At 37.0% G+C, this 25,542-nt stretch overlaps 1 protein-coding gene across 1 annotated transcript in view; it reads right to left on the bottom strand.

The window, feature by feature from the left end:
* Positions 1-25,542, bottom strand: part of nhsb (Nance-Horan syndrome b (congenital cataracts and dental anomalies)) — a gene marked incomplete at its 5' end in the record, with an annotated part of 77,239 nt that overhangs the window by 7,515 nt on the left and 44,182 nt on the right. The window contains 7 exons of the mRNA XM_079844211.1: positions 20-151; positions 248-443; positions 1,452-1,514; positions 1,937-1,981; positions 2,712-2,756; positions 5,935-6,074; positions 7,079-7,268. Coding sequence (XP_079700337.1) covers positions 20-151; positions 248-443; positions 1,452-1,514; positions 1,937-1,981; positions 2,712-2,756; positions 5,935-6,074; positions 7,079-7,268 — 811 coding nt within the window. The remainder of the gene's footprint in view (positions 1-19; positions 152-247; positions 444-1,451; positions 1,515-1,936; positions 1,982-2,711; positions 2,757-5,934; positions 6,075-7,078; positions 7,269-25,542) is intronic.

The following is a 25,542-nucleotide window of genomic DNA, read 5'->3' as shown; positions in this document are numbered from 1 at the left end:
AAGTATCAGTTGCCCATACCCATGTCTTGTTGAACCCGTTTGGGGATGCCAGTGATCGTTTTTCGCCTCCTGAGTTTCCGACGTCTCTGTAGAACTGACTGCGAGTGAACAAGAGAGCAGCGAGCACTGGCTTCTCTGTCAAATCCAACACCTGTGAAGAAAAATAATATAGACCCTCAGTACTAGCTAAGCATATCATAGTCCTTTTTTGTGTTAGTTTGTTTTGAATCTGAAGTAGTTGCTTTACCAGAAACATTTATTGGAATGATACAGGATGAAACCACTTGAGAGTCATTCTTTATTCTCTCTTCTGGCGTGGGAAGAGGCAGGGCTTTGGACCAGTTTGTCTGTTTGTCCAGGGTGGTAGGTACATTGGGAACAGGACATTTAGGCCTATGGCTCATCACTGGCAATTCTCCATCCGTTTCTGTGTTGGTACCAGCCTAATATGGGATGATATTAGAATGGTTAGCTGTATTTAGAACTAGATTGATGATTTAAGATGTCAATCCAAATACACCGAATGTAAACAGTTGCCTCAAAAATTATGTAGTTTTTTTTTTGTTTTTATAGAATTTTATCCAATAAATATCCAAAATAGCTAACCAAGCGCCAACTGATGCTTGACTTTTTCCTTAGACCTTTAAATTAGTCTTCCAATGAAGACAGTCATACATTTAAATAATTTTACAAAAACACAAAACTACTTTTTGGCAGCAAAAGAAGTCCTGTACATACATGCATGTATTGTAAAATTCCCATTTTTCTGTGTTGATAAGAAATGCAGCTTTGATTATGAGGCAGAAAGCAATGGAGATGACAGAAAATACATATTTCTTTAGAACAAGAAATAAATGCATGCAAATGTATAAAATAATGTCTTCATGAAGGTCAGGTTTCACCCTAGAGATAAATAAGATAGAAAGGAAAACCTTGGAAAAATTATGAAATAAATCTCACACAAAAAGTAGCGGGATAGTATTCATCATCAAAGCAAAAACTATAAGGAAGTATCTTACTATATCAGATCTCTCTGTGCTGTGCAAAATGCAATATTATATATATATATACATATACACACACACACACACACATATATGCACAAATGATACCAAGCTGCCCCACTTACCGAGCTGATGAACTTATGATAATTTATATAATAGCACATACTCAATAACTAATTCTGGCTATAAATACAAAAATATCGAATGAAATAATTTACATAATTATCATTAGGATGTACTCGTATATGGAACTATGATGATGTTATACAGATTATATACAGATGTCTATACAGATTCTTTGCAAAAGAGCAGCAAACAAGCTAAACAGACATATTTACATATAGAGGAAGAGGAAGAGGAAGACTTGTACTAACCTAATAATGTTAGAACTAGAAGGAAAATTTTAGGAGTTAGAGTCAACAAGCTGTCTTTAAGAGGGCAAAATACCTTTCTCATCCAAGGAATGAAGTAACAACACTGAACAGGGGAGGAGGGACGGGAGCGCTGATACTAAAATTAAAAGATGGAAAACAGAACTAAACCAATGAAAAAAAAAAAGGCATCATGGATTTGATTTCATAAATCAAAATAAAAGTCTGATGTGATGTTTTTAGTCCATGGTGTGCACATGCTGTCAGGATACAGGGATGACATGTACACACAAAACAACACGGACATGCTTTTCCCCCCCCAACCAACTGTTTTCTGTGAACAACCTTCAACCACTGAGATGCTTGCGGTTCACATCTGCAACATACAAGCTGAGATGAAAGGTTGTAATCTGATGGAGAAGGAATTAACTAAATGTGATTGCTATTGAAGGATTTGAATCAATCTGGCATCCATCCGATGGTCTTGTCAAAACCTGTACTTTGAGGGGGGAATGAGGTCAGAGTCCTGTTTTTACAGAACAAAAAAATGATGTAATTTACCTTTCTGAGGACGGGTTTGAATTCAGCCTCCTTGGCTGGTCTCTCCTGCAGCAGATAAGTGTAAGGAACACAACAAATTAAGAACCCAGAATATCTTTCACAACCCTTGAAAATCACATGCAGCTGCCAATTTCTCGTGCATTTTACCTTATGAATACATGCAAAACATTCAAAATATGAAATAAGACAAATGTATACAAAGACAAAACATACTATAAAAAAACATAACCTCCTTATTCTAATCTCTTAGCACACTGGACAAGTTGTTTTAGATTTTATTGCTCTATGGTATCATTACATTTTCACACAAGTCTTAGTTTAGTAACATTCTTCACTGTACAGTCTCCAGTATACTAAGTAGCATTTTAAGGCCAATTCGCACTGCTCTGACAGACGCCGACCAACAGCGACAGTCACCAGATTACAGTACGTCACTTCTCAGACATTCCAAAACCCAACAAATGTAAATTCAACATGTTCAATTGGCAAAAATGAGAGCCGGCCAATGCCGACAGGGGAAACACACTGATCCGACAAAACATGGCGAAGTGTCTGTTGCCATCTCATTTTCATATATTTTCATGTCTCATACTGGACACTGAATACAGAATTAATGTCAAACTGAATTCAAAACATTTGCCATTTAATATTTGGCTTATTAACATTTTTTGTAATGTTCTCGGGACTGAGAAAGTTAAAAATGTAAAAAACCTTATATGTTATAATGGGATGGTATCACAGAACAATACAATAAAAGCAAACAGTTAGTCTTTACCTTCCTCTGGACAGTCTGCACATCGCTCTCTCTAACGCTCCTCTCCTGGTGTGCATGGCAGGAGAGAGTGTGCTAGCTTAGGCCAAAAATATTTTGTTGGTCTTATAACAGTTTATGTTTTGCAAGATAAACAATTATAGTACTGGATTAGGCCACCACTTGACATTCTACACAAAGTGAGAACTGCTGATCTTTGGACCTCCTCTCTAAGACTAATTCGCCAGTGGTTCCCTCCAGATTTTCCTATGTGTGTTTAATGAGGTTTTTGCAATTTACAAGTAAGACAAGGTCTGTGCGGTAAACATAAGTTGACGATACTTGGTCACACCCCAAACTTTCTTATCTGGTTACTTATTAACAGTGCTGGGTACTAACTGATTACATGTAATCTGGATTACTTGTAATTAGATTATATTATGTTTTAAAATATTTGTAATCACACTACAGTTACTTTTTTATTGATTACATGTTATTCTCACAATTCTCCCTTTTTTCTCAGCTGAACCTCTTTGACCTAACATACAGTATTTGCTTGAAGTTAATAAGAAAGGTCAATAATAAAAATCTTTATTTTAATTTTAAAATTGTATGATTTGATTGCTTTTAACTCACAAAGTTCCATCACGAACCCCAGTCTGGGAAACCCTGATGTAATGTAATATTTAATGCACATCATGTTGTTGATAATGAATAATTCAATATATCTTCTTTATCTTTGTATTTTCATATCAATATGGTACAAGATTATTCTACTCTATCAATGTGATAAACGAGTAATCTAAAAGTAATCAAAAAGTAGTCTGATTATATTACTTTAAAGGCCCCTTGACACCAAGAACGATAACTATAAAGATAACTATATTATCGTCAACACCAGCGGACTATATCATTCTGTTTATTCTAAGCGCGTGCTTGTCTATCATTTAAATGCTTGAGCTCGGGGATGGATGGATTCTGATTGGCTTTCAATGTTTGTATCGTTGATCAGCTGCAAAAAAACGTTCTGAAAGTGATTCCAACAATATTGTTTCTCTGTGTCGTTATCGTTATAGCTGTGGTGTGAACTCTGCTATTCTTTAATATTGCAAACGATTTTGAACTATATCTTTATTGTTATCTTTATCCTTTTCGATATGGGTGTGTGTAATATTAGCCTGGCTCCGCCCTCCTACGTACTTCCGCTCAATTTTTATTTTCCTTCAGTACTCTTTGGTTTATTCTCTGGTTTCCTCTGGTCAAATTTTAACCGGTCTAATCAGCGAACAGAGGGAGTGGCTGAGAACGATGACATTGATGTCGTGCGCTAGTCAACTAGCGCTGAGTCGACTGATGTCGACTTCCTGTTCTCAAACAGGACAGACGTGCCTTCTATCTGCTCCCGTTCAAATAGCTTGCTCCAAACAAATTTCCACGTTTAATGACAATAAATCTATCTATCTATCTATCTATCTATCTATCTATCTATCTATCTATCTATCTATCTATCTATCTATCTATCTATCTATCTATCTATCTATCTATCTATCTATCTATCTATCTATCTATCTATCTATCTATCTATCTATCTATCTATCTATCTATCTATCTATCTATCTATCTATCTATCTATCTATCTATCTATCTATCTATCTAGTTTGAGATGACAAACGTCACGACCAAACGTTAGCGATTGGTTATGGCAGATCCAATAGTTTTAAACTTCAACAGAGTACCCGCCTTCAAGGAAGTTAACGCTTGTCAATGGAGGGTGGCCAGACTCTCTGTACAAATGAAATGTACGAGAGTCTGGTAGGACCAGGCTAGTGTAATATGTAGAACAAAACTTTGTCGACTTATGTTTACCACATAGACTGTGTACGGACTTAGGCCCAATCCCATTTCTACCCCTTAGCCCTTCTCTTTCCCCTACCCCTTCGTTTTGCGTGTTCACGTCACAGGGTAGGGGTGTCTCGATTCTTTTTTGGCTGGAGTGGTAGGGGTAAGGGGAAGGGCCAGATAGCCCTTCAAACGAAGATTTTCCAGGACCACACTTCGAACGAAGGGGTATGAGGAGTTTCCCTCCACCGACTACCGTGCTGCACAGAATGTGTGTGTGTTGCCACTCGGGATCGATCACTTGTGTGTCGCCTGGCTGCCGTTTCTCCGTAGCTTGCTAAACGCACTATTTGGGTGATTTGAACACATATTAATAATAGTTAAAAAATATATATCTGGTCATCCTTCATAACGCAGTCGATATTTACAACACATATCGTCCTCTCGCGTTACCAAGGCAACGACTGACTTGACGTATAACATTATCGCAGCACCACAGTGGATAACGAAACCATATCTGTACCGGCCGACTCGGATCAGCACGGAATGGAACGGTTAATAAACAAAGAGAACAGTTTGGTCCCATGGAAAAGCGGCTTCAGTAGTCTTATATGTTCTGTCTCATTCTGTATCATCTTAGGAAACTCTGGCTCATATGTTTTTGAACTGAAAACGAGCGCCATTTTATTAAGTCCAAATACGGCGCAAAACTCTGTTGGGAGTGAGTAATTTGTTAAAAGTGCTCGTGCCTGATTTCTGTTAGATATAGCCTACGCACTTCATTGATGTTCATACTGGTTAAATGTCACAGAATTTTATAATAAAAGAAACGGGGTATGATGACGTGTAATGGTAAAGTAGTGGTATCCCATTTCTTAGGGGAATATTTTCACCCCTACACCTTGGCACTCTGTTTCAAGGGGCAAGAGGAACAGGTAGGGGTAGGGGAAGGTGAAGGGGTATAAAATAGAATTGGGATTGGGCCTTAGTGTCCGTGGCGTCACCCGTAGATTTCTGAAGGCATTTTTGAAGCCATAAAGTGGGCGGAGGCGGCCGTCCACATCTTGGCAGCGCATCACTCCCGGATAACCGAAAAGAGGCGGGACGTGGGTGGAGCTGAGGTGCCTGGTTGATGAAACCACTGGCATTTTAACATTGGGGGGAGGGTCCATGGGATTGTCTCTAACGGCCAGTCGATGAATTGCAGTTTAAGTCACGTCCGTGTAGGATTCAAGAGAAAGATCAGAAGGTTGCCGCTTGGTTTACCACAGACCTTGAAAAAAGCCATTATAAAAACACACCGAAAAATCTCAAGGGAACCACTGGCGAATCAGTATTCAGGGTTTTGATGCCATTTTTGCACCACTCTATATGTACATGAGTGGAGATTAAATGTTGTGTGCCTTACCAGGCGTGAGTGTCGCCCCCTCTGCTCCCGCCTTCTGAGTTTGTGAGTTGAAGGGAAGGTTGGCATGGGCGGGGCCACAGATATTGATATGGTGACCCGACCCCGCTCTCTGCTGGTTGAGCGCTGACGCTGCTGCTGGTCTGTAAAGTACACACACATACACACTTCAGTTCACCAAGCTAATTCAGTCTAAACTAAATTATGAATTATAACAACTTCTGTTTTACAAAATTTACAGACTGTCAATTGCTAACTAAAATGTTCATATGTAGAAGTCCTCTAATGGATTTATTGCATGCTCACAATGTAAAATGTTCTGGTCACATTTTATGTGTAATTAATATAAGTAAAATTGATTCAAGGGAAAAATATAAATTATGCTATGATGGTTCACATTGAGCTCGAGGCAATGCCAGATCAAATTTCATCATTCAAACACAAGGTGGCAGTATGAATCAGATGTATGAATCACTAAACTCCACCAACATCTGCCTCTAAAGGCATTTGATGTGTAATCTTTTCCCTTATAATAATTTAATATCTAATATTTCATATAGACAATTTAATTGTAATGTATTATTATTAGGCTATATATAGGCCTATATATTAAATGTATTATTACATATCCACATAAATATCAAGTAAAATTTCACTTATTTAAAAAGTGTGGTTAAACAAATATCACATTCTTCATATCTTTCAATATATACTGAAAATTAAATATATTTCAAAGGTGACAGATATAGCGAGATGCAACTGGAAGATAGACCGTAGAACTAAATAAAATATGGTGATTTGTAACCCAATGGTTAATGACCTCTCATTAAGGTCAGAGGTTAATTTCCAGGTAGACTCAGGAACTTGATAGATGTTTAGACAGATTGAGGACTACATAGAGACACTTTATTGATCCCTGAGGGGAACTCCAGGATCATAATTCTCATCTATCCCGATCTGTCACTTCTCTACGCTGATCTATCACCTATGTGGCCCTGGGCTGACCACTAAACCACAGGGGGAATTTGGTTACAATTGTTGTGATATAAGATACGTTTGGATGAAAAGAATGTTATACAATCAAATGGCCATTTTGATCCATGGTTTGGAACCAAAAAATGCAGGCCGAATAAGCCTCACTCAGTACCTCTGTGCAGTGCCCGCAGGTTGAGCTTGGCATGTCGGTGTAACTCCTCTAGACATGATGGCCGTGTACAAGTGTGGAACAGATTGTGTTGCTGATGCCATGAAGCCTTATAGTGGGATGTCAGTTTACTCTCAATGTCCAGATTTGATACCGCTAGAAAGAAAGACAGAGAAATGACAACATCAGAAATCTGGAATGTGTACAGAATTCCTATTGGAACATCTAAGAATCTAAAAGGGAAAGAATAAAATCCTATGAACAGAGAGAATCTCCTAAATTTTTTAAGCTTATTTGATTCGATTGAATATTATATCAGAATAATATTCTGATATAATTATATATTATTATATAATATTATATAATCTTTATCAGAACCCATTGTACTTGTATTATATTGGAATAATGTATAGCTGTTGAATAGTTCATGGATATCACTTAGGCTCCAAATTATTAAGGAAATTCCAAAAGGAATACTAATATATATATATATATATATATATATATATATATATATTGCTGTTGAATAGTTCATGGATATCACTTAGGCTCCAAATTATTAAGGAAATTCCAAAAGGAATACTAATATATATATATATATATATATATATATATATATATATATATATATATATATATATATATATATATATATATATATATATATATATATATATATATATATATATATATATATATATATATATATATATAAAAAAGTATTGGGAAACCCCTCCAAATCATTGAACTCAGGTGTTCCAATCCCTCCCATGGCCACAGGTGTATAAAATCAAGCGCCTACAAACATTAGTGAAAGAATGGGTCGCTCTCAGGAGCTCAGTGAACTCAAGTGTGGTACTGTGATAGGTTGCCACCTGTGAAATAAGTCTGAGAAATTTCCTCACTACTAAATATTCCACGGTCAACTGTTAGTGGTATTATAACAAAGTGGAAGCAATTGGGAACAACAGCAACTCAGCCACGAAGTGGTAGACCACGTAAATCACAGACCGGGGTCAGCGCATGCTGAGGCGCACAGAGCGCAGAAGTCGCCAACTTTGCAGAGTCAATAGCTACAGACCTCCAAACTTGGTGTGGCCTTCAGATTAGCTCAAGAACAGTGCGTAGAGAATGGGTTTCCATGGCCGAGCTGCTGCATCCAAGCCTTACATAACCAAGCGCAATGCAAAGCGTTGGATGCAGTGGTGTAAAACACGCCGCCACTGGACTCTAGAGCAGTGGAGACGTGCTATCTGGAGTGACGAATCACAGACAAGTCTGGGTTTGGCGGTTGCCAGGAGAACGGTTCTTCCCTGACTGCAATTTGCCAAGTGTAAAGTTTGGTGGAGGGGGGATTATAGTGTGGGGTTGTTTATCAAGGGTTGGGCCTGGCCCCTTAGTTCCAGTGAAATTAACTCTTAATGCTTCAGCATACCAAGGCATTTTGGACAGTTTCATGGTTCCAACTTTGTGGGAACAGTTTGGGAATGGGCCCTTCCTGTTCCAACATGACTGCCCACCAGTGCACAAAGCAAGGGCCATAAAGACATGGATGAGTCCTGACCTCAACCCGATAGAACACCTTTGGGATGAATTAGAGCGGAGACTGCGAGCCAGGCCTTCTTGTCCAACATCAGTGCCTGACCACACAAATGCGCTTCTAGAAGAATGGTCAAAAATGCCCATAAACACACTCCTAAACCTGGAGGAACGCCCCCCAGAAGAGTTGAAGCTGTTATAGCTGCAAAGGGTGGGCCAACTCCATATTAAACCCTACGGATTAAGAATGGGATATCATTAAAGTTCATGTGCATGTAAAGACAGGTGTCCCAAAACGTTTGGCAATATAGTGTATTTATAATGTTACAAAATATTTATATTTCAAATAAATGGCTTCCTTTTGAAGTTTCTATTCATCAAATAATCCTTATAAAGTTGATGATAAAAATAAGAAATGTTTCTTAAGCAGCCAATCAGCATATTAAAATGATTTCTGAAGCATCATGTGATGCTGAAGACTGGAGTAATGATTCAAAATTCAGCTTTGCCATCACAAGAATAAACTTTAAATAAAAGTTGTTTGAAACTGTAATAATATTTCACAAAATTTTTATCAAATAAATGCAACCTGTGTGAGCAGAAAAGACTTTCAAAAACATTAAAAGAAAATATTACTGACCCAAACTTTTGAATGGTAGTGTAGTGTGTTTCCATATTCATTCACTGTAATCAATATTATGAATTACAATACAACAAATGACATTCTAAGGAGAGGAAGGTGAAAGACGGCTTCATTAGTATTTCTCCCTCTATCTTTTTCTCTTCTCCCCAGCTTCCTGTCTCCTCCTCTCCTCTATAAAGGAGCATCTGCCCATCAGTATTCAATGCACAGTGGTCCCCTTGAACTACCCAGAGTCATCTGTATCCAAGCAACCCTTCATATCTAATTTACAACGAATTAGCAGATCCTTATCAGACCGTGATCAGCAGAATAATACCAGAAATGCATTTCCTCTCTTAGAAGACCACAGAGAAAAGGGTGGAGGGCTGATGATGATGGACGCTTAGAAAAACAACAAACCCTTTGTTGTATGTAAAATGGAAAAAAAGTCATTGGACATATTACTCGAAAGTGTAATATAAAACAGAAGTGGCTTCTCAAGGCAGGGTCTGGGAATATTCTTTTCCCAGACTCTGGTACATGAAGGGTTTTCCTGGAGGATGTCCCAAAGGGCTCTTATATTTCTGAAAGCTATGTCTAAATATGATGTAGATAGTTCAAGCTGACAGTCAGAAAGAAACATTTTAGTGCTTATTAACCATGAGGTAAACCATGACAATAGCTGAGTGACAGTCAGAAATGAACACAGGCATATCTCTCTCTCTCTCTCTCTCTCTCTCTCTCTCTCTCTCTCTCTCTCTCTCTCTCTCTCTCTCTCTTTCTCTCTTTCTCTCTTTCTCTCTCTCTCTCTCTCTCTCTCTCTCTCTCTCTCTCTCTCTCTCTCTCTCTCTCTCTCTCTCTCTCTCTCTCTCTCTCTCTCTCTCTCTCTCTCTCACACACACGGTAACCCAATACAAGTCCTTTCTATAACCTTAACTCTAACCACAACCAGAGAACCATTACAATGAACAATGTTTTGAGGGGTTTTACTCAGCAATGCTAACCCGATACCTGCTTTTTACACTGTTAAATGTCTTTTCATGTTTTATGTTAACTTTCATTGATAAACGAGACAGCTGAAGACTAAATGTAAGGAATAAGCACAATTTTTGACAATCTTCACACATTTTTTACAATTAAAGGGGTCCTTGATTATGATTTCACTTTGTGTAATGTTGCTGTTTGAGCATAAACAACATTTGCAAGGTTAAGACGCTCATAGTTCAATTCAAAGGGAGATATTTTCTTTTACAGAAATCGATTTTTTTAAGTCTCATAATCATTTATTGTCAGTAAATCAAACCAGTGACTAAACGGTCAACTTCACATTGTTTCTCTTAGTGGGATGAAGATAATCTGTTATTTAAACTATGATTAATTTATATGTAGAAAGTGATCAAAGAGCACTCCCTTTACAATATCTGGAACTGTCAATCAAACAGTGCAAGTGTTCTGGACTCTCGCCAAAACTCCTGTTAGAATCAATGAATCTCTTACTTTATGTTTGCACTACTTTATTTAGATATGATGAAAACATTTGTTAGTGTGCAGAGATTGAGATACAATGACGAGATCGGTGCATTGCATTCATGAGCTCAAAATGTCTGTGATCATGCCACAATCTAAATATAATGCTATAATCAACACTTTTCACAATTAGTAAACCTTGAGAACTGTAATAGTGATAAAAGTGATAAAAGTTTTCGAGAGAGTTCTACATGTTACACTAAGCGGTTTCCATATGCAAAGAAGTCAGCCAATCAGAGCAGTGGGCGTTTACACTGAAGTATCACAGCAGACACGCCCCTTCAAACAGAGCTTTCTGAGCAGAGCTAAAATCAGGATGGGAAAAAATGCCTTTTATTTCTAAATTATGACCCTTTTTATGTAAAAATCATACTAACATTATAAATGTACCCCAGGAAACATAAAATAATAAAACAATGCAGTTCATGACCCATTTAAGCTACACCTAAAAATAAACTTAAATGTTATACATTTATATATTGACTTTTAACCAAATGCTAATCAACTAGTGAAATAATCATTCTGCTTGTTGAAATTTGTCTATATAAAAGGGAAATCAAATATCACTGGCCCAAATTAAGTTAACTTAAAATAACTTATAAAATAAGTATAAAATTAATTATACAAAATATATTTTACTCAGTTGACGCTGGACACTTAATTGCATTATTTAGATTTATTTTTTAATTTAATTTTAACTCCTTGTCTATTAAAGACATCTGATTGACACATTACTGATGCATTCAGACCTGAGCCACTGAGTGGAATTTAAATCTGGATTAAGTGCATTCATGCTTCAATTGAAATTAAGAGCCTCCCCATTGATAGAAAGTCTACAATAATACTTTGTCTCTGGGAGTGGGCCAGTTTTTGTTTTTGCTTCATCTACTTAAGCACCTTATTAAATTTCCCAAGAGATTTTTTTCAGTCCTGTCAGCAACATGGAAAATCAACTGACTTCACTGTATGTATAGTGTATATGGTAACACTTTACAATAAGGTTGTATTAGTTAACATTAGTTAATGTATTAGTTAACATGAGCTAACCATGAACAACACCTCTGTTCAGCATTAGTTAAGGGGGGGGTGAAATGCTGTTTCATGCATACTGAGTTTTTTACACTGTTAAAGACTAGGATTCCCATGCTAAACATGGACAAAGTTTAAAAAAATATGTTTTAAGGAGTATTTCTGTGCCAAAAATACTCTATCCGGTTTCTCACAAGTTTCGGAAAGTTTTTTTAGGGTATGGGTCTGCGTGACGTCAACAAGTGCGGAATGTCCTTGTAAGCGCGCGACCAGAGTGAGAGCTGTGCTTTGCTCGGCTGCGCTGCAGTCACAGGACTTCACGAAATCAACAATGTCACCAAAGAAGTGTGTTTTTGGTTGTCAGGGCAAGACAACCCTGTACAGCTTCCCAAAGAACCCAGCGTTAATGGGACAGTGGATGGAGTTTGTTTTTCCGGCATTCTGATTTATTAACACTGTTGGATTCTCATGCTGAACATGGCCAAAATTTAAAAATTGAGTTGGACTTTCTGTGCCAAATACACTCCTTCAGGATTCGAAAACCTTTTGGAAAGTTTTTTCGAGTATGGCCCTGAATGATGTCATAAAGGGTGGAATTCCTTGTATGGGCATTTCTCCCGGATAGCAAGAGTATACCCATCAACGAGTTTCGTTCGGGTTACGGAAGCCGTCGGCAGCGCTGTCATTTTGTTTTTAGACCTAAAGAAGTGTGTTTTTGGTGTGCGAAAGATAACCTTGTTCAGCTTCTCAAATAACCCAGCATTAAGGGAACAGTACGCAGTAATTTTTTCCCGGACGAGCGAAACAGAGTTCTGCAAGTGTGTTTGTTTGTTTCCAGTCATGAGTCGAAACCGCAAGCGGTGAGTGAAACTGCATCAAATGTCTCTGTTTTGTTGGCAATTGGCGCGTAAATGCATATAATGTAAACAACACAGACATATAGTGAATCGAAAGTTATCCAGGGATAATGCCATGATGTATTGTGTGTGTGTGCGCGCTTGTGACTCTTTAGCCCCACCCACTGCACACCTCAACGAGCTCGGCTGTTTTCAGAAATAATCGGTTCAGCACATCTGTCTTTTATAAATATGATAAAACTAAAGACTCTTAAGAGATATGAAGGATGCAATACTACTCTATAGATACTCAAGATCAACACGAGATTGGCAGAAACTGTGTGTGTTAGGTACACTTTAATGAAAACAATAAATCCAAGATGGAGGGCAAGGTGAGAAAAACACTGACTACACATAAACGTCTGTTAAATACCTGCTTTGGAAAGAAGTTGGAGTTTTTATCCAAGCCCTACTTCACATGCTCCTCATCTCTCCTCCCCTCCATTTGGACATGTGCTGTAATGATGTGCGAATGCGGTGAACAGACCATTACTCAGCACTGCTCTGCTGTTCTTTTAGTTTCTGCCCCGCATTATAAAGTACTGATCCTCATGCGGCACATACATGACCTCTATTGTGCACACTCTGTAATCATTCCCTCTGCACTTGGACATTTCGGATAAGTCATTCAATTGTAAATGAATTCAGCCAAAGAGGAAGTATGCTTTGTATGTAACATAGTAGCGTAGAGTTACATATAGCATGTTGTAATATAATAGTCTGAGACTCTTATTATGCCATTAGTCACAGTTAAGATAATTTCTCCTTGTGCATATTGGGGCATTTTTAAAATTAACTCTAAAATACAAAAAGCACACATGGTTTTCATGCATGACTTCAATGAGCGTTACAAAATTGCAATCTCAAAAACATCAAAAGTCTCAATGTCCAGTAAAGTGCCATTGAACACAGAGTTTGATTCATGTAGAGGTCAATGCTTAGTGAGCAAGCAGTACGCTGCAGTATAATTGCACCAGAATGCAAAGTAAATGAGTTAAATCGATGGTCATCTATATTGTAGTTCATGGAGTACCTGCATTCACCTCTGCAGGGAACCTAAATCACTATCCTTGTCTGAAATCTAGTCGTCTTACCTGTTGTGCCTGCTCTCGGGCCTGTGTTTTTACTACCCCTCTTTGTCGTCCTCCTTTTTTTCAAGCCACAGCCAGGTATCTTCCTCTGAGAGTTACCCATCTCACCCTGGACTGAGCATACAGAATGAAGGAGTGAAGGATTCTGCTAAACTACTGCAAGACTGGGAGAGCTGCTCTCTCTCTCTCTCTCTCTCTCTCTCTCTCTCTCTTGCGCTCTCTCTTTTTCTTTCTTTCTGTCTACAGCAGGTGCACAGTCAGCAATGTGAGTCAGGACACTGCCAGCAGCAAGGCAAAGTACAGACAAATCTCTAATTAGTAGTGCAGAAGGACAATACAGAATTAAAATAATGAAACTATAAATAAGTATACATTTTATACAACACAATCCTGCCTAGAAAAGATCGCAGCTCCAAATTTCACACAGGAATCTGACATCAACGTGACTATTTTGGATGCAGAAGTAAAATTGATTTTCTCAAAAGGAATAATTTGTAAATATTTTTATTAGTGCTGTCAAAAGATTAATCGCGATTAATCGCATCCAAAATAAAAGTTTGTGTTTACATAATATATGTGTGTGTACTCTGTTAATTATTATTTATGTATAAATACACACACATTCATGTATATATTTAAGAAATATTTGCATGTATATACATTTATATAATCTATAATATATATAAATATAAATGTTTTATATATAAAAATAATATTTTTTTCTTAAATATATACATGCTTGTGTGTGTATTTATATATAAATAATAATTAACAGAGTGTACACACACATATATTATGTAAACACAAACTTTTATTTTGGATGCAATTAATCGCGATTAATCTTTTGACAGCCCTAATTTTTATTTATCTGATATACACTACAGTTCAAATGTTTGGGGTCAGTACATTTCTTTTAAAATATGTCCTTTAAGCGCATCAAGGCTGCATTTATTTGATCAAAAATACTATGTACAATTGTATTAAAATTTAAAATAACAGTTTTATTTATTTTAATATACTTTAAAGTATAATTTCTTCCTGTGATGGCAAAGCTGAATTTTCAGCATCGTTACTCCAGTCTTCAGTGTCACATGATCCTTCAGAAATCATTCAAATATGATGATTTGCTGCTCAAGAAATTATTATTATAATATTGTTTTTCAGGATTCTTTGATGAATCGAAACTTCAAAGTAAGGCATTTATTTGTCTTGTCAAGACTTTACAATAATGTTTCATAAGTTAACTACTTTGATTGACAAGAAGAACTTAGTTATTGTTCATTTCATCATTTACTAATACATTATTCAAATCAAAAGTTGTATTTGTTAATGTTAGTTAATGCACTGTCAACTCACATAAACAAACAATGAATGTATTTTGATTAAATAACATTAATAAAGATGAATAAATACTTTAATAAACGTATTGTTCATTGTTAGTTCATGTTCGTTAATAAAACAATACATTTTTATGTGTTATGTGAAATATTTTGTAACAATTTAAATGTGCATTCTAAAAAATGCTAACTCTTGAACACTCTTGAAAATGGACTAACCCAGCAGTTGGGTTGTTTTAACCCAGTGAATGGGTCGTTTAACCCAGCGGTTGGGTTAAATGTTTGCTTAAAACAACCCAACCGCTGGGTTAAAACAACCCAATTGCTTTTTGCTTTTTCAGCATTTTTTTTAGAGTGTGTCCATGCTGAATAAAAGTATTAATGTTAAAATAAAATAAAAATATCTTACTAACCCTAAACTGTTTAATGGTTGTGTATTGGCTATAAAAAAAGCTCTAACATGCTTGACAACACAAACATTAGCCTGGTTAAAACCAGACCATTTTCAGTAGTAACTGAGTTATGGTCTGGCAAAGCTTCATAGACAAATCATTTCCAAAGGGGCGTCACCAACGGGCGTCGCTGAAATGCCTCTCGGTGCAATTGGATAGACCTAAAACCAATCAGAGCGATGAGGGAGATGACGTATGCAGAGCGACGGAGAAACAGCTGAGACTATCAGCTGGCCGTTTCTCAATATGCGTTCTTGTCTGTACTTGTGTTCTCAAATAGGAAATGTCCCCGGTTTCCATTTCAGAAATCTGGTCACCTTACCTAAACCACATATTAATGTTTAATATATTATTTTTAAAATGTAAACGAAAAGAGGCAGGGTGTTTTATACTTCGTTTTATTATAAATATATAAGATAATCAATGTAGGCCTAGCTACGCGTTGCCTGAACCACATTCGTGTGGCTATTATTATGTTTAATTTTTTTTTTTTTTTTTTTTTTTATGAAATGAGGGAGTGGTGTGTTATGACATATTTCGTACGCGAACTTCTGACTTGCGTCCGTGACATACCAAGTTTGACTCCGGAGAATGAACTCCCGAGGACGGGAGGACACTAGTCCGCCTACTCTGCTAATGGACAAGCAGCGTTCTTGACAGTATCACTCAGTATGTAGTGCAGGCAATGCATATTATCTTTAATGCATGTTTATAACAAAACGAAATATAAAAAACCCAGCCTCTTTTCGTTTACATTTAAAAAAACACACACACAAAATATAGGCATAATATAGGCTATGATTATCACTGTAATAAATTAAATATGACACAAAACACAACCCAGTCTCTTTTTGTTAAATGTCAGTTTATGTGTGATCATCAATAGCAATTATAAAAGTATAAGTAAAAGGTATAAGAAGCTATACAATAAATAAAGCAATTCAGTCAAAGTCAGCGCTAGGAGACTACGGTAAAGTTTAATATCTTAAAAATATAAAGTAATGAAACTTCACTTTGCCCTCAGACAAAACGATCTGTCAAGGAACAAATTATAGAATAATGAGAGCAAAGATCAGCCGTTAGATCTACACAAGACGAGATGGTTTAACCAATACAGAGACATCAGAGCCAGCGGCAGACGGCAGAAGGACTGGCCGAGGAAAGGCGCCTCTCGTGGGGTTAATGATCGATTGAGCGCCGCTGAACCACTGGAGCTCACAACTCCGAAGACGGCAGATCAAATTTTAAAAAAGGCGCTCTCTTTATAAATAAACCACATATTTGAGCTTTAAACAACTACATTCACGCCTGAAAAGGACTTAAAACTATATTTTGTAAAACATTAACACTACCAGAGGACTCTCGCTAAGACCCATTCGTTTAGCCACCAAAGGGCCAAGCTGGTATCAGACTTTTGCCGAATCCAGTCGGTAAGACAGCGATAACATCTTTTTTAGATATGAAGGCTTCGAGTGTTGTTCTTTGCTCGGGTTTTAACGAAAAGGAAAAGTTTAAATCGCTTAAAACAGACGCGATAGCTGATTCGAACGAGTGATGCTCCACGTACAAATCTGCTTCAATGTCGCTGCGCTGTCGTCATCGTGTAAAGCCCGCCCCAACGTTTCTAATTGGTGCCGCGATTTCTAGGGTTTAGAAATGGGCTTGAATGAGCTCTTTGCCAGACTACTTGCAGAGCAAATCTAAATTTGCCGGAAGTTGTCTGGGTTTTCCCAGGCTACACAAACATTTAACAAATGTGGAATAAAATAAATTAAACTGTATATGCCTAAGGGAAAAAAAGTGAAATGGGAAAATAAGACTTTTTCAAATAATAAGCACAAAATAAATCAAATACCTGTAAATTAATATGGGGTTTCATTATCATTTATCAAATATCAGCCTATTTTACTTATCAGCTTGATATCGCTAAAATGAAAAAGTCACATTTATCAGCCAACATCAATATGACCACCAATGTACTCCGCATCTCTAAAAACTATGCAAGGTAAAAGATACCGGACTACATTAGATTACATTCACGCTACAGAAATCATCGTTGCAGTTCTTCTTTTATATACAGATGCTCTAGTCATTAGCAGGCAGAGCGCTAGCATTGAATCTAGGTCAAGCTTGTGTAGCAGAGAAAGACATTGCTGAGATCTTGCTGGGGAAAATCAAATAGTGAATTTATCTATTGGGAGACTTAATATTAAAGCACTGAACAGCACTAAACAGAAACCACACATTCAACGATCTTATTCAAAACTTATTCACTAACTGATCAATGATAAATGCATTTATTACATAAAAGCAGATTGTTAGCTGTAGCCATCCAGCTGGAGATAGACTCTCTCTCTCTGATGGGGGCTGGGGACTCTGTGTCTCACAGCTGGTCCCTCCGCAGGAGTGCTTAATACCCACTGACACTACACAGCACTAACAACTCTATGGACTATAGATATCAATATATCTGGACCTCTTTGAGGAGCACTTTCCTTCCCTCTTTAGCAGGGATCCCAATCTTTACCCCAGTTGAACCTCTTGTGGCCTTTATTTTTATAAAGTACCAAAACTGAGATGCCAACGTTCAGTATTTTCAGTCGTTTTTGTTTATAAATTAGTTTAAAATGATATATCGTTTTTTTTATTTAATTTTAACACATTTTATTGGCTAATGAATTACATGTAATGCGAGTTATGTAATCAGATTACTTTTCCTAAGTAACCAGTAAAGTAATGCATTACTTTTAAAAAAGTTACTTTTTCAAATAAGTAATGCAAGTTACTTTGATATGGTCCAAAAGGGTTGTGCCCCTCTTGATGAGTCATGGGTGTGCTTTGGGCGTAACATGCAATAAACCAATCAGAGTGTCATCTCCCATTCCCTTTAAAAGCCAGTTGAGCTTGCACCATGGCGGCGTCACTATTTACATGGCGGAATTTGCGAGTGGAAAGACTGCAGAGAAGAATCTTTTATTTTTAATATTTAAAATGTTTGTATTCTTCTGCAGGTCCCTGTGTGTGTAAGCAGAGTATATGTGTGTTGTGCGCGGGCCTATAGGTGCATATAACTTTAAATAACACAAAAAATACTGCAGTTCAGTTGGTCAATGGCGCAGTCGTTTTCAATTAAAATAGCAACACGGCAACAATGCGTTCAAAAATCAAAGGTGCAATATAAATAAATTAAATGTTTTCTACTGGATGTGCTTACATGCAATTTACAAATAATATTTATTTAGTCAGGTTACCTCAGGTGAAAAATGTCTAATGCATAACATGTATATAAACCAAGATCATGATGAATGAGGAATGCTAAACATCAAGATAGTACAACTCATATCATACATTCCTATTTTATTTATAGCCCAAAGGAATACACTCCGCTATTAATACAGATGTGTGTGCTTCCTAAAATCCAAAGCAGTTCATCCTAAAAGCATATCACCACCCTTCATTCCAAGGGGGTCCCTGATAAGATAAGCCTGATTTGAGGGCACCATGGCTGGCTGGAGGGTGAAGAACGAGGGGCCCTGTTGAGACTTGACTTATAGACCTTTACAAATGAGCCATAGCAGAATCAGTGAAGCGTGAGGACTGACCGCTGCCTGTAATGCTGACCAATGCACTGCTCCAACACACACACACTGCAAGTGTATTTCAAAACCAAACTCAGTTTACAACGGTCAAAGATTAAAACATATTAGGTGAGGAATAGGATCAAGCATCCATTTTTTAAAAAGGTACTTATTCGCTTTGATTCCCGTTTTAGCTTCATCATTCATTCTGAGCCTTTTCTCCACAAATAATAGAAAGAGAGTAATAAACAGATTTCAGACAGAGAACAAGATAAGCAGATCAGATGAGCTGTTGAGTTTATATGTAGGGCAGCACTGTCTCTTTTCTCTCTCTCTCTCTCACACACACACACACACACACACTTAACAAAAACTCTACTTAATGCCAGTGTGTCAGAGTTTATTAATTCCTATTTTCTTAAAGGGATAGTTCATCCAAATATAAATTCTCTCATATTGTTCCAAACCCATATGCAGTTATTTTTACATTTACATTTAATCATTTAGCAGGCGCTTTTATCCAAAGCGACTTACTTTGTACCTGTTTTCGTCTGTTTTTTGAAGATTCTTCACATTTCTTTTGCATCAAATGACAGTTGACACTTCATAGTGGCAATGGCTGTCAAAAAGCATCATAAAACCACCACAAAGGTACTCCAAATGACACGCGCACTACATTCCAAGTCCTCAGAGGCCATACAATAGATATATGGACTACTTTTACAGTGTTTTTGCCCTTTTTGAGGCATAACAGCTAAGAACTGTCATTGTATGGAGAAAAGCTGTGTGATGATTCTTTAAAGTTTCCCACTGTAAAAAAAACTGTCTGAAACAACACGAGCGTTAGTATATAATGAGAGAAGTTTCATTTTTGGGAAACTATTCTTATAATCAACACCCTAAATTAATCAGTTCTTTGGTGGATAATTTCTTTAATAGACGTGGGAAATCACCAACCCTGCATTCTCCCCACACCACATACATGAACTATGGAAATGACAATGCCACACAAACCTCTGAATCCATATATCAGATGTTTGGATACAATATAGGGGTGTGAGATATGTATCGTCTACGAAAATATTACGACGTGAAAAGTGTCATTATCGAGTATGTCACAATCGAAAGGGGGTGAAAATGACCCTATAGTTTTTGTCTTATATTTCTATACGATATATTTAAGAAATATTACCGTTTCATCCAACTGCTTACACACAAAATCTGTTCATGTTGCACGGTTTTTGAAACCCCTCATTTAAAGTGCCAAACTACACACCAAATCTCCAAAACCATAAGCTATTTCTCAGCCTTTGACACTTTTTTCAAAACGCTACACACAATTCTCTAACTAAAACACAAAAATCTAACAGGAAGTGACTTGCTTTCCTTTTCCAAACACAACCAATCAAAATGCTACACTTATTCACCAGGTCACACACACACTCCTCACATGTTTACATATGTATATGGTTTTGTTGTATGCTACTGTATACAGCAGTAATGTTTAACCTAATACATATTTTCTGTTTCTACATTGCATTGGTGTTTACAGTGTACTTGTTACCCCTCTCAGCAGATTACTTTCACTGTAGAACATTGTATTGAAATTTAGATATAAGCCTGTGAAAGACCAAAGAGCTTTAGATTTAGAACAACAGTGTGTACATGGTATATCCAACAATGTACTATTATGAAAGAAGTGTTTGCCATTTGATGCAAATGCTTCATTCTGACATGCGTTTATGGCATTTTGAATGCAGTGTTACATTTTGAAGGAGATTTTGTGTGTGCAGTTTCGGGAATTGTGTGTAGAGTTGTGTCATGGTTTTGAAAATGTGTGTAAGCAGTTGGAAAAAACTGTAAACAAGCAAGAGTGCTGTTTTTCTCAAATATCAACATGATTGCAGATATTGTGAGTTACATTTTAGACACAATATTGTAAATTTGCTCTATTTTGTCAATGAAAATAGTTACAAACAAAACCACAATAGAACCGTCTCTGTTCCTGAATCAGCTGTGTGAACAAATCGTTTGAATGAATGACTCAATGACTCGCTCATTAAGACTTACCGGAAGCTTTTTTTAAATAAAGTATAATTTCATAAAACAATCTTATTTCTATATTCAAATTATCATAATCAAAAATTGCAGAAAATATATATTTTGTGTCAATATTGCACACCCATAATACAATGCAGGGAATAAACCTCAGCCAGCTAAAGCCTACATAAAAGAAAGACAACAGTCCATAAGCATAGCCAAAGCTGTAATTCAGCATGCAACAATTTACGGTTTACACAACTGCATGCTCCAACATGTCACGCCAAACATGGACAGACGGTCTGTGTGACAGAGACATCATCACTATGGCAGGCATAGCTTTTCTAGTACAAATAAAAGACAATCTCAGATAGAGAAATAAAAAGGTGGATGGAAAGTAATACATCAATTCATTTTTTCAGTGTATCCCAGGAAAGAGATGCAAATGTCTTTCAGATATATAATAGAGTATGGACTGTCAAAAAAGACCAAACAGTAACTGATCTAAAAGTATAAACGAGTTGCATTATTTCACAATATTAAAATGAATAACCACAAAAAGAGAGAGAACAGCATTATCTGACTGGACTAACTGGAAAGGAATGCACAGAAGGACATACCTCTGGATCTGACAGGAACACAGCAGGTAAAAGCCATTGTTCAGGAAGGACAGCTACATTCAACTGCCCCTTAGCCAGGTCAGCTGCCCTTCAACACTCATTCCATTCATCTTCATGCATGCTAGCGCACAAGCTCACCTACTGCGGTTTGCAGCCGTCAGCCACATTAACAGACTAACCCTTACACCAAAGTAAGCCCATCTGCAGCATCTGCACTTACACTGTTCCATTTCCACCTCAATTCCCCCCCATTTCTAGGGGCATATTGCAGGTGGTACAGTCTAGTCTGCACTCCGTTTGCCCTTAATCTTCTAATGGACCAGTGTAAGAGCTGGTCCAAAGGGGGATTTTAATCGGGAATACAAAAAGAAGGATGTTTTGATATGATTATTCCTGCAAAATCATACACAGAGTTTGTATAGACTGGTATAAATGCAAAGAAATAATTTTTCTGTCCATAAATTAGCTATATATGCATCCAATTCAGAGATTGAGGAGTTTTTTTTGTAATTATTTTGTGTAATTTACCAATCATTTTATTTCAGTGTATAACAAGCAAGAAAAAAAACAAGATGCTTTCAGTTTGGACCATTAAAACAGACCAAAAAGTAATTGATATAAAAAGTATTAACAAGCTGTATTATCTCATGATATTAAAATAAATAGCAAATGTAACCACAATCACGAATACAATATGATTTCGATGATTTTGAGTTCGAGGAGACTGATATAAAGGCAAAAAAACTTTTCGGTCCTACATCCATCCAGTTAGGAGCTGATGAGTATCTTATTAAAATATTTCCAATACATAATCATCCATACATAAAAGCCTTTTCAGCAGAATGTAACTGATATGATTAAAACTCGAAATGTTGTATTATTATGTTATTATAATAGCTAGTCACTCAGTGTAGACATCAAAGTGAATGAGAGCCCCCATGTGTACATATTTGAGAAGTGACCATCCTTGTGTGCATGTGTGAGCATGAGTGTGTGTGTGTGTACTTGTACAACTACATTTGTGAGGACCAGTTTGAGTTTTAGACCATCGGAGTGAGAACAAAATAAGTAAAGTGAGGACATTTTAGCCCTGTTTCCACTGAAATTACCAGTAACAATTTGTTCCAGGAACTTTTTTCCCCCAGACCTGTTGCTGTCTGCTCTGCGTTTTTATCGCAGTCTAAAGTACCATGAAGATAGTTAGATCTTTGCAGATCCCGCTGGATTTCATCCTCCGCATATAAGCTTAAAGGTGCTGTATGTAAGTTTTTCATTTCACTAAAGCATAACAATACCATATGTTAACAGATATTTAGGAGACCTACTTGTCCACCTATTTGTTTCTCAGAAAACAATACTAGAGCCAGTTATTCTACTTTGAAATGTGCGTTGTGTATTGTGTGTAATGTGTTTTTTGTTGATTGTTGATTCGAATAGCAAGCACCGCAAAAGACTTGCGTGATTGAAATAAAATGCGGTGTGGAGTCAACCAATCCGCATGTTCAGCGCACAAATCCCACACCAAAACTTTTAAAAAGTACTACCTCGCGAGTAGAGACTTTTTGAGGGGGACATTTTTACCCAGAACTTAATTTAGACCCTGATCCCTGCTGTTGAAACACACCGGGTACCACCTCAAAGTTCCTGCGGTGGAGACGCGGCTTTTGGCCAGTCTTCACTTCCCCTTTAAAGGCCTGTTTGAGGGTTAAGACTTGGTTTAAGGGACAAGGTTATAATTAGGTTAAGGGTTGATTTAGGGTATGGGCACTTCATTTTGATAAAGGTTAGGGTAAGGAGCTGGAGATTGCATTGTGTCAATGAATGTCCTACCAAAGAGCTGTACAAAAATGTGTGTGTGTGAACAGCACCGCAGTCCCTATGCCTGGAATAATACAGACTTTCCCGCTAATCCAAGTTAATCTGGTCATCCTCTGCCTGTGACCTTGGCGTCAAATGGACTGACGGTAGGTGAGTGTTTAGTACAGACAGAATCACGTTGGCAAACATAGAAACACAGGTCTGGCCGCTTCGGGCGGCAGCTTGTGGCTCTGCAAGATGCCCATTAACAGCACATATTCACATGCCTGGACTTGGGGAGAAGCCAATATGCCTATTGCAATGACAAGCGTCTGAGGTGAAATTGCGCTTGTGTGTCATTTTGTGGTCAGTTCAAACTGCAACATGCAGTGTTGTAGTTGATGACAATAAAATGAGCATTTGCAGCATTGTCTGACAATGTTGTGATGCCTAAAATGCACACTTTATCAAGACATGGGCGGTACTAAGGCTTCTGAACAGCCCGCATGGAGCACACCTGTTCTATTCTTTCCTCATCCTCTCAAGCCACACCCTTCCTCTGCCTTTTACTGCGGCTCTCTTTAACATCACATTTTATGCGTGTAAATGGAGCAAAGACAAGCCTGGAATGCACTGTAGTTCAAACACCTCTCTTTTTTGCTATTTTGTTCAGAAATGCACCACTTAGAGCTAAAAATTATTACCAAAATACAGAAAGTCTTGAATGTCACGGCTTAAAAAAAAGTCTAACAGCTGTTGTCTTTCTCTTTCGGGAATACTCATAGCCCTTTTTCCAGGGATCACTCTTCTTATCTGCTTCCCATCTGATCTGTATTTCTGGCCACACACATGAACTTGTAATGGTATTTCTACTTTCTAAATCATGAAAGTGTGGGTATGTGGGTTTGCATGTGCAAGAATTTCTCAGGCAGGAAGAGAAAAGCTTGTTTCATCACTCTCTGCTTTGATTTGTCTGAGGCTGATGGCCCTTTATGATCCTGTGATCCAGGTTGCAAAATACAATCCTGGACTGAATAACTTATCCTGTGTTTTCAGATTTGAGCACACAAAATAATAAAAAAAAAGAAAAGATGCCATCTTACATCAGGAAAGTAATGATCAGAGTCTTTAAAGCAGGTCAAAGTTAAGAAAAACAGTCTGCATATTCAGCTCCACTCTGATTTTTAATCATAAATTACATTTGGAGAAAAATATAAAAGTAAATAATAAAATAATTTACAACAAAATAATAATAATAATTTAAGTTGCATGATTAATGAAGGTAAATGGATGGCACTTTCTTTGGTTCATTAAAAAACAATAAGTGATGAAAATAATGTGTTTTATGTGGGGATTTTAATCCAGGTTTGTCAATCAAAAAACAATATTTTCTCAACACTGGCCCCTAGTGCTAAAAAGGAGACAAGGCTCAAAACTCCATATTTTCACAAGCTTTATTTAAGAGAGGGCATTCATCAACAAAAGTGTAAAATGGAAAGATTAATGTTTGTTTTGTTCTTTAAAATTGTCATCAATTAATTGACTTCTTGATATTTGTTTCTCTTTATACAGTACACTGGTACAAATTATTCTGTGGTGAAATACTACAGAAAAAACGAATGTAATTTCTACAAAAAGTAAATTCTATATTAATATTATTTAAAACAACTTTTCTGATACTGCTGTTCCCATCATGCACTGGGGCTTGAATTATTAATAAGGTTGATTTTTCACTCTTTTTCGAGCTTTATTTACAATGTTTTATCATTGCTTTTGTTGTTAGATTTAGTAACTTGCCATTTGGTGACATTTTCTACTCAAAATGACGATCCATGGAATGTTACCGTCATTTTGTATTGTGTACCAAGTATTGAGGTCTCTGTGTTCAGGTGCCGCGTTACTACTATTATGTAGATATGGTGTAAATGATATGGTATTA

Source organism: Gobio gobio (assembly GCF_949357685.1).
Source record: "Gobio gobio genome assembly, chromosome: 19".
In the NCBI taxonomy this organism is placed as follows: domain Eukaryota; kingdom Metazoa; phylum Chordata; class Actinopteri; order Cypriniformes; family Gobionidae; genus Gobio; species Gobio gobio.
This window is presented reverse-complemented; position numbering and strand designations above follow the sequence as displayed.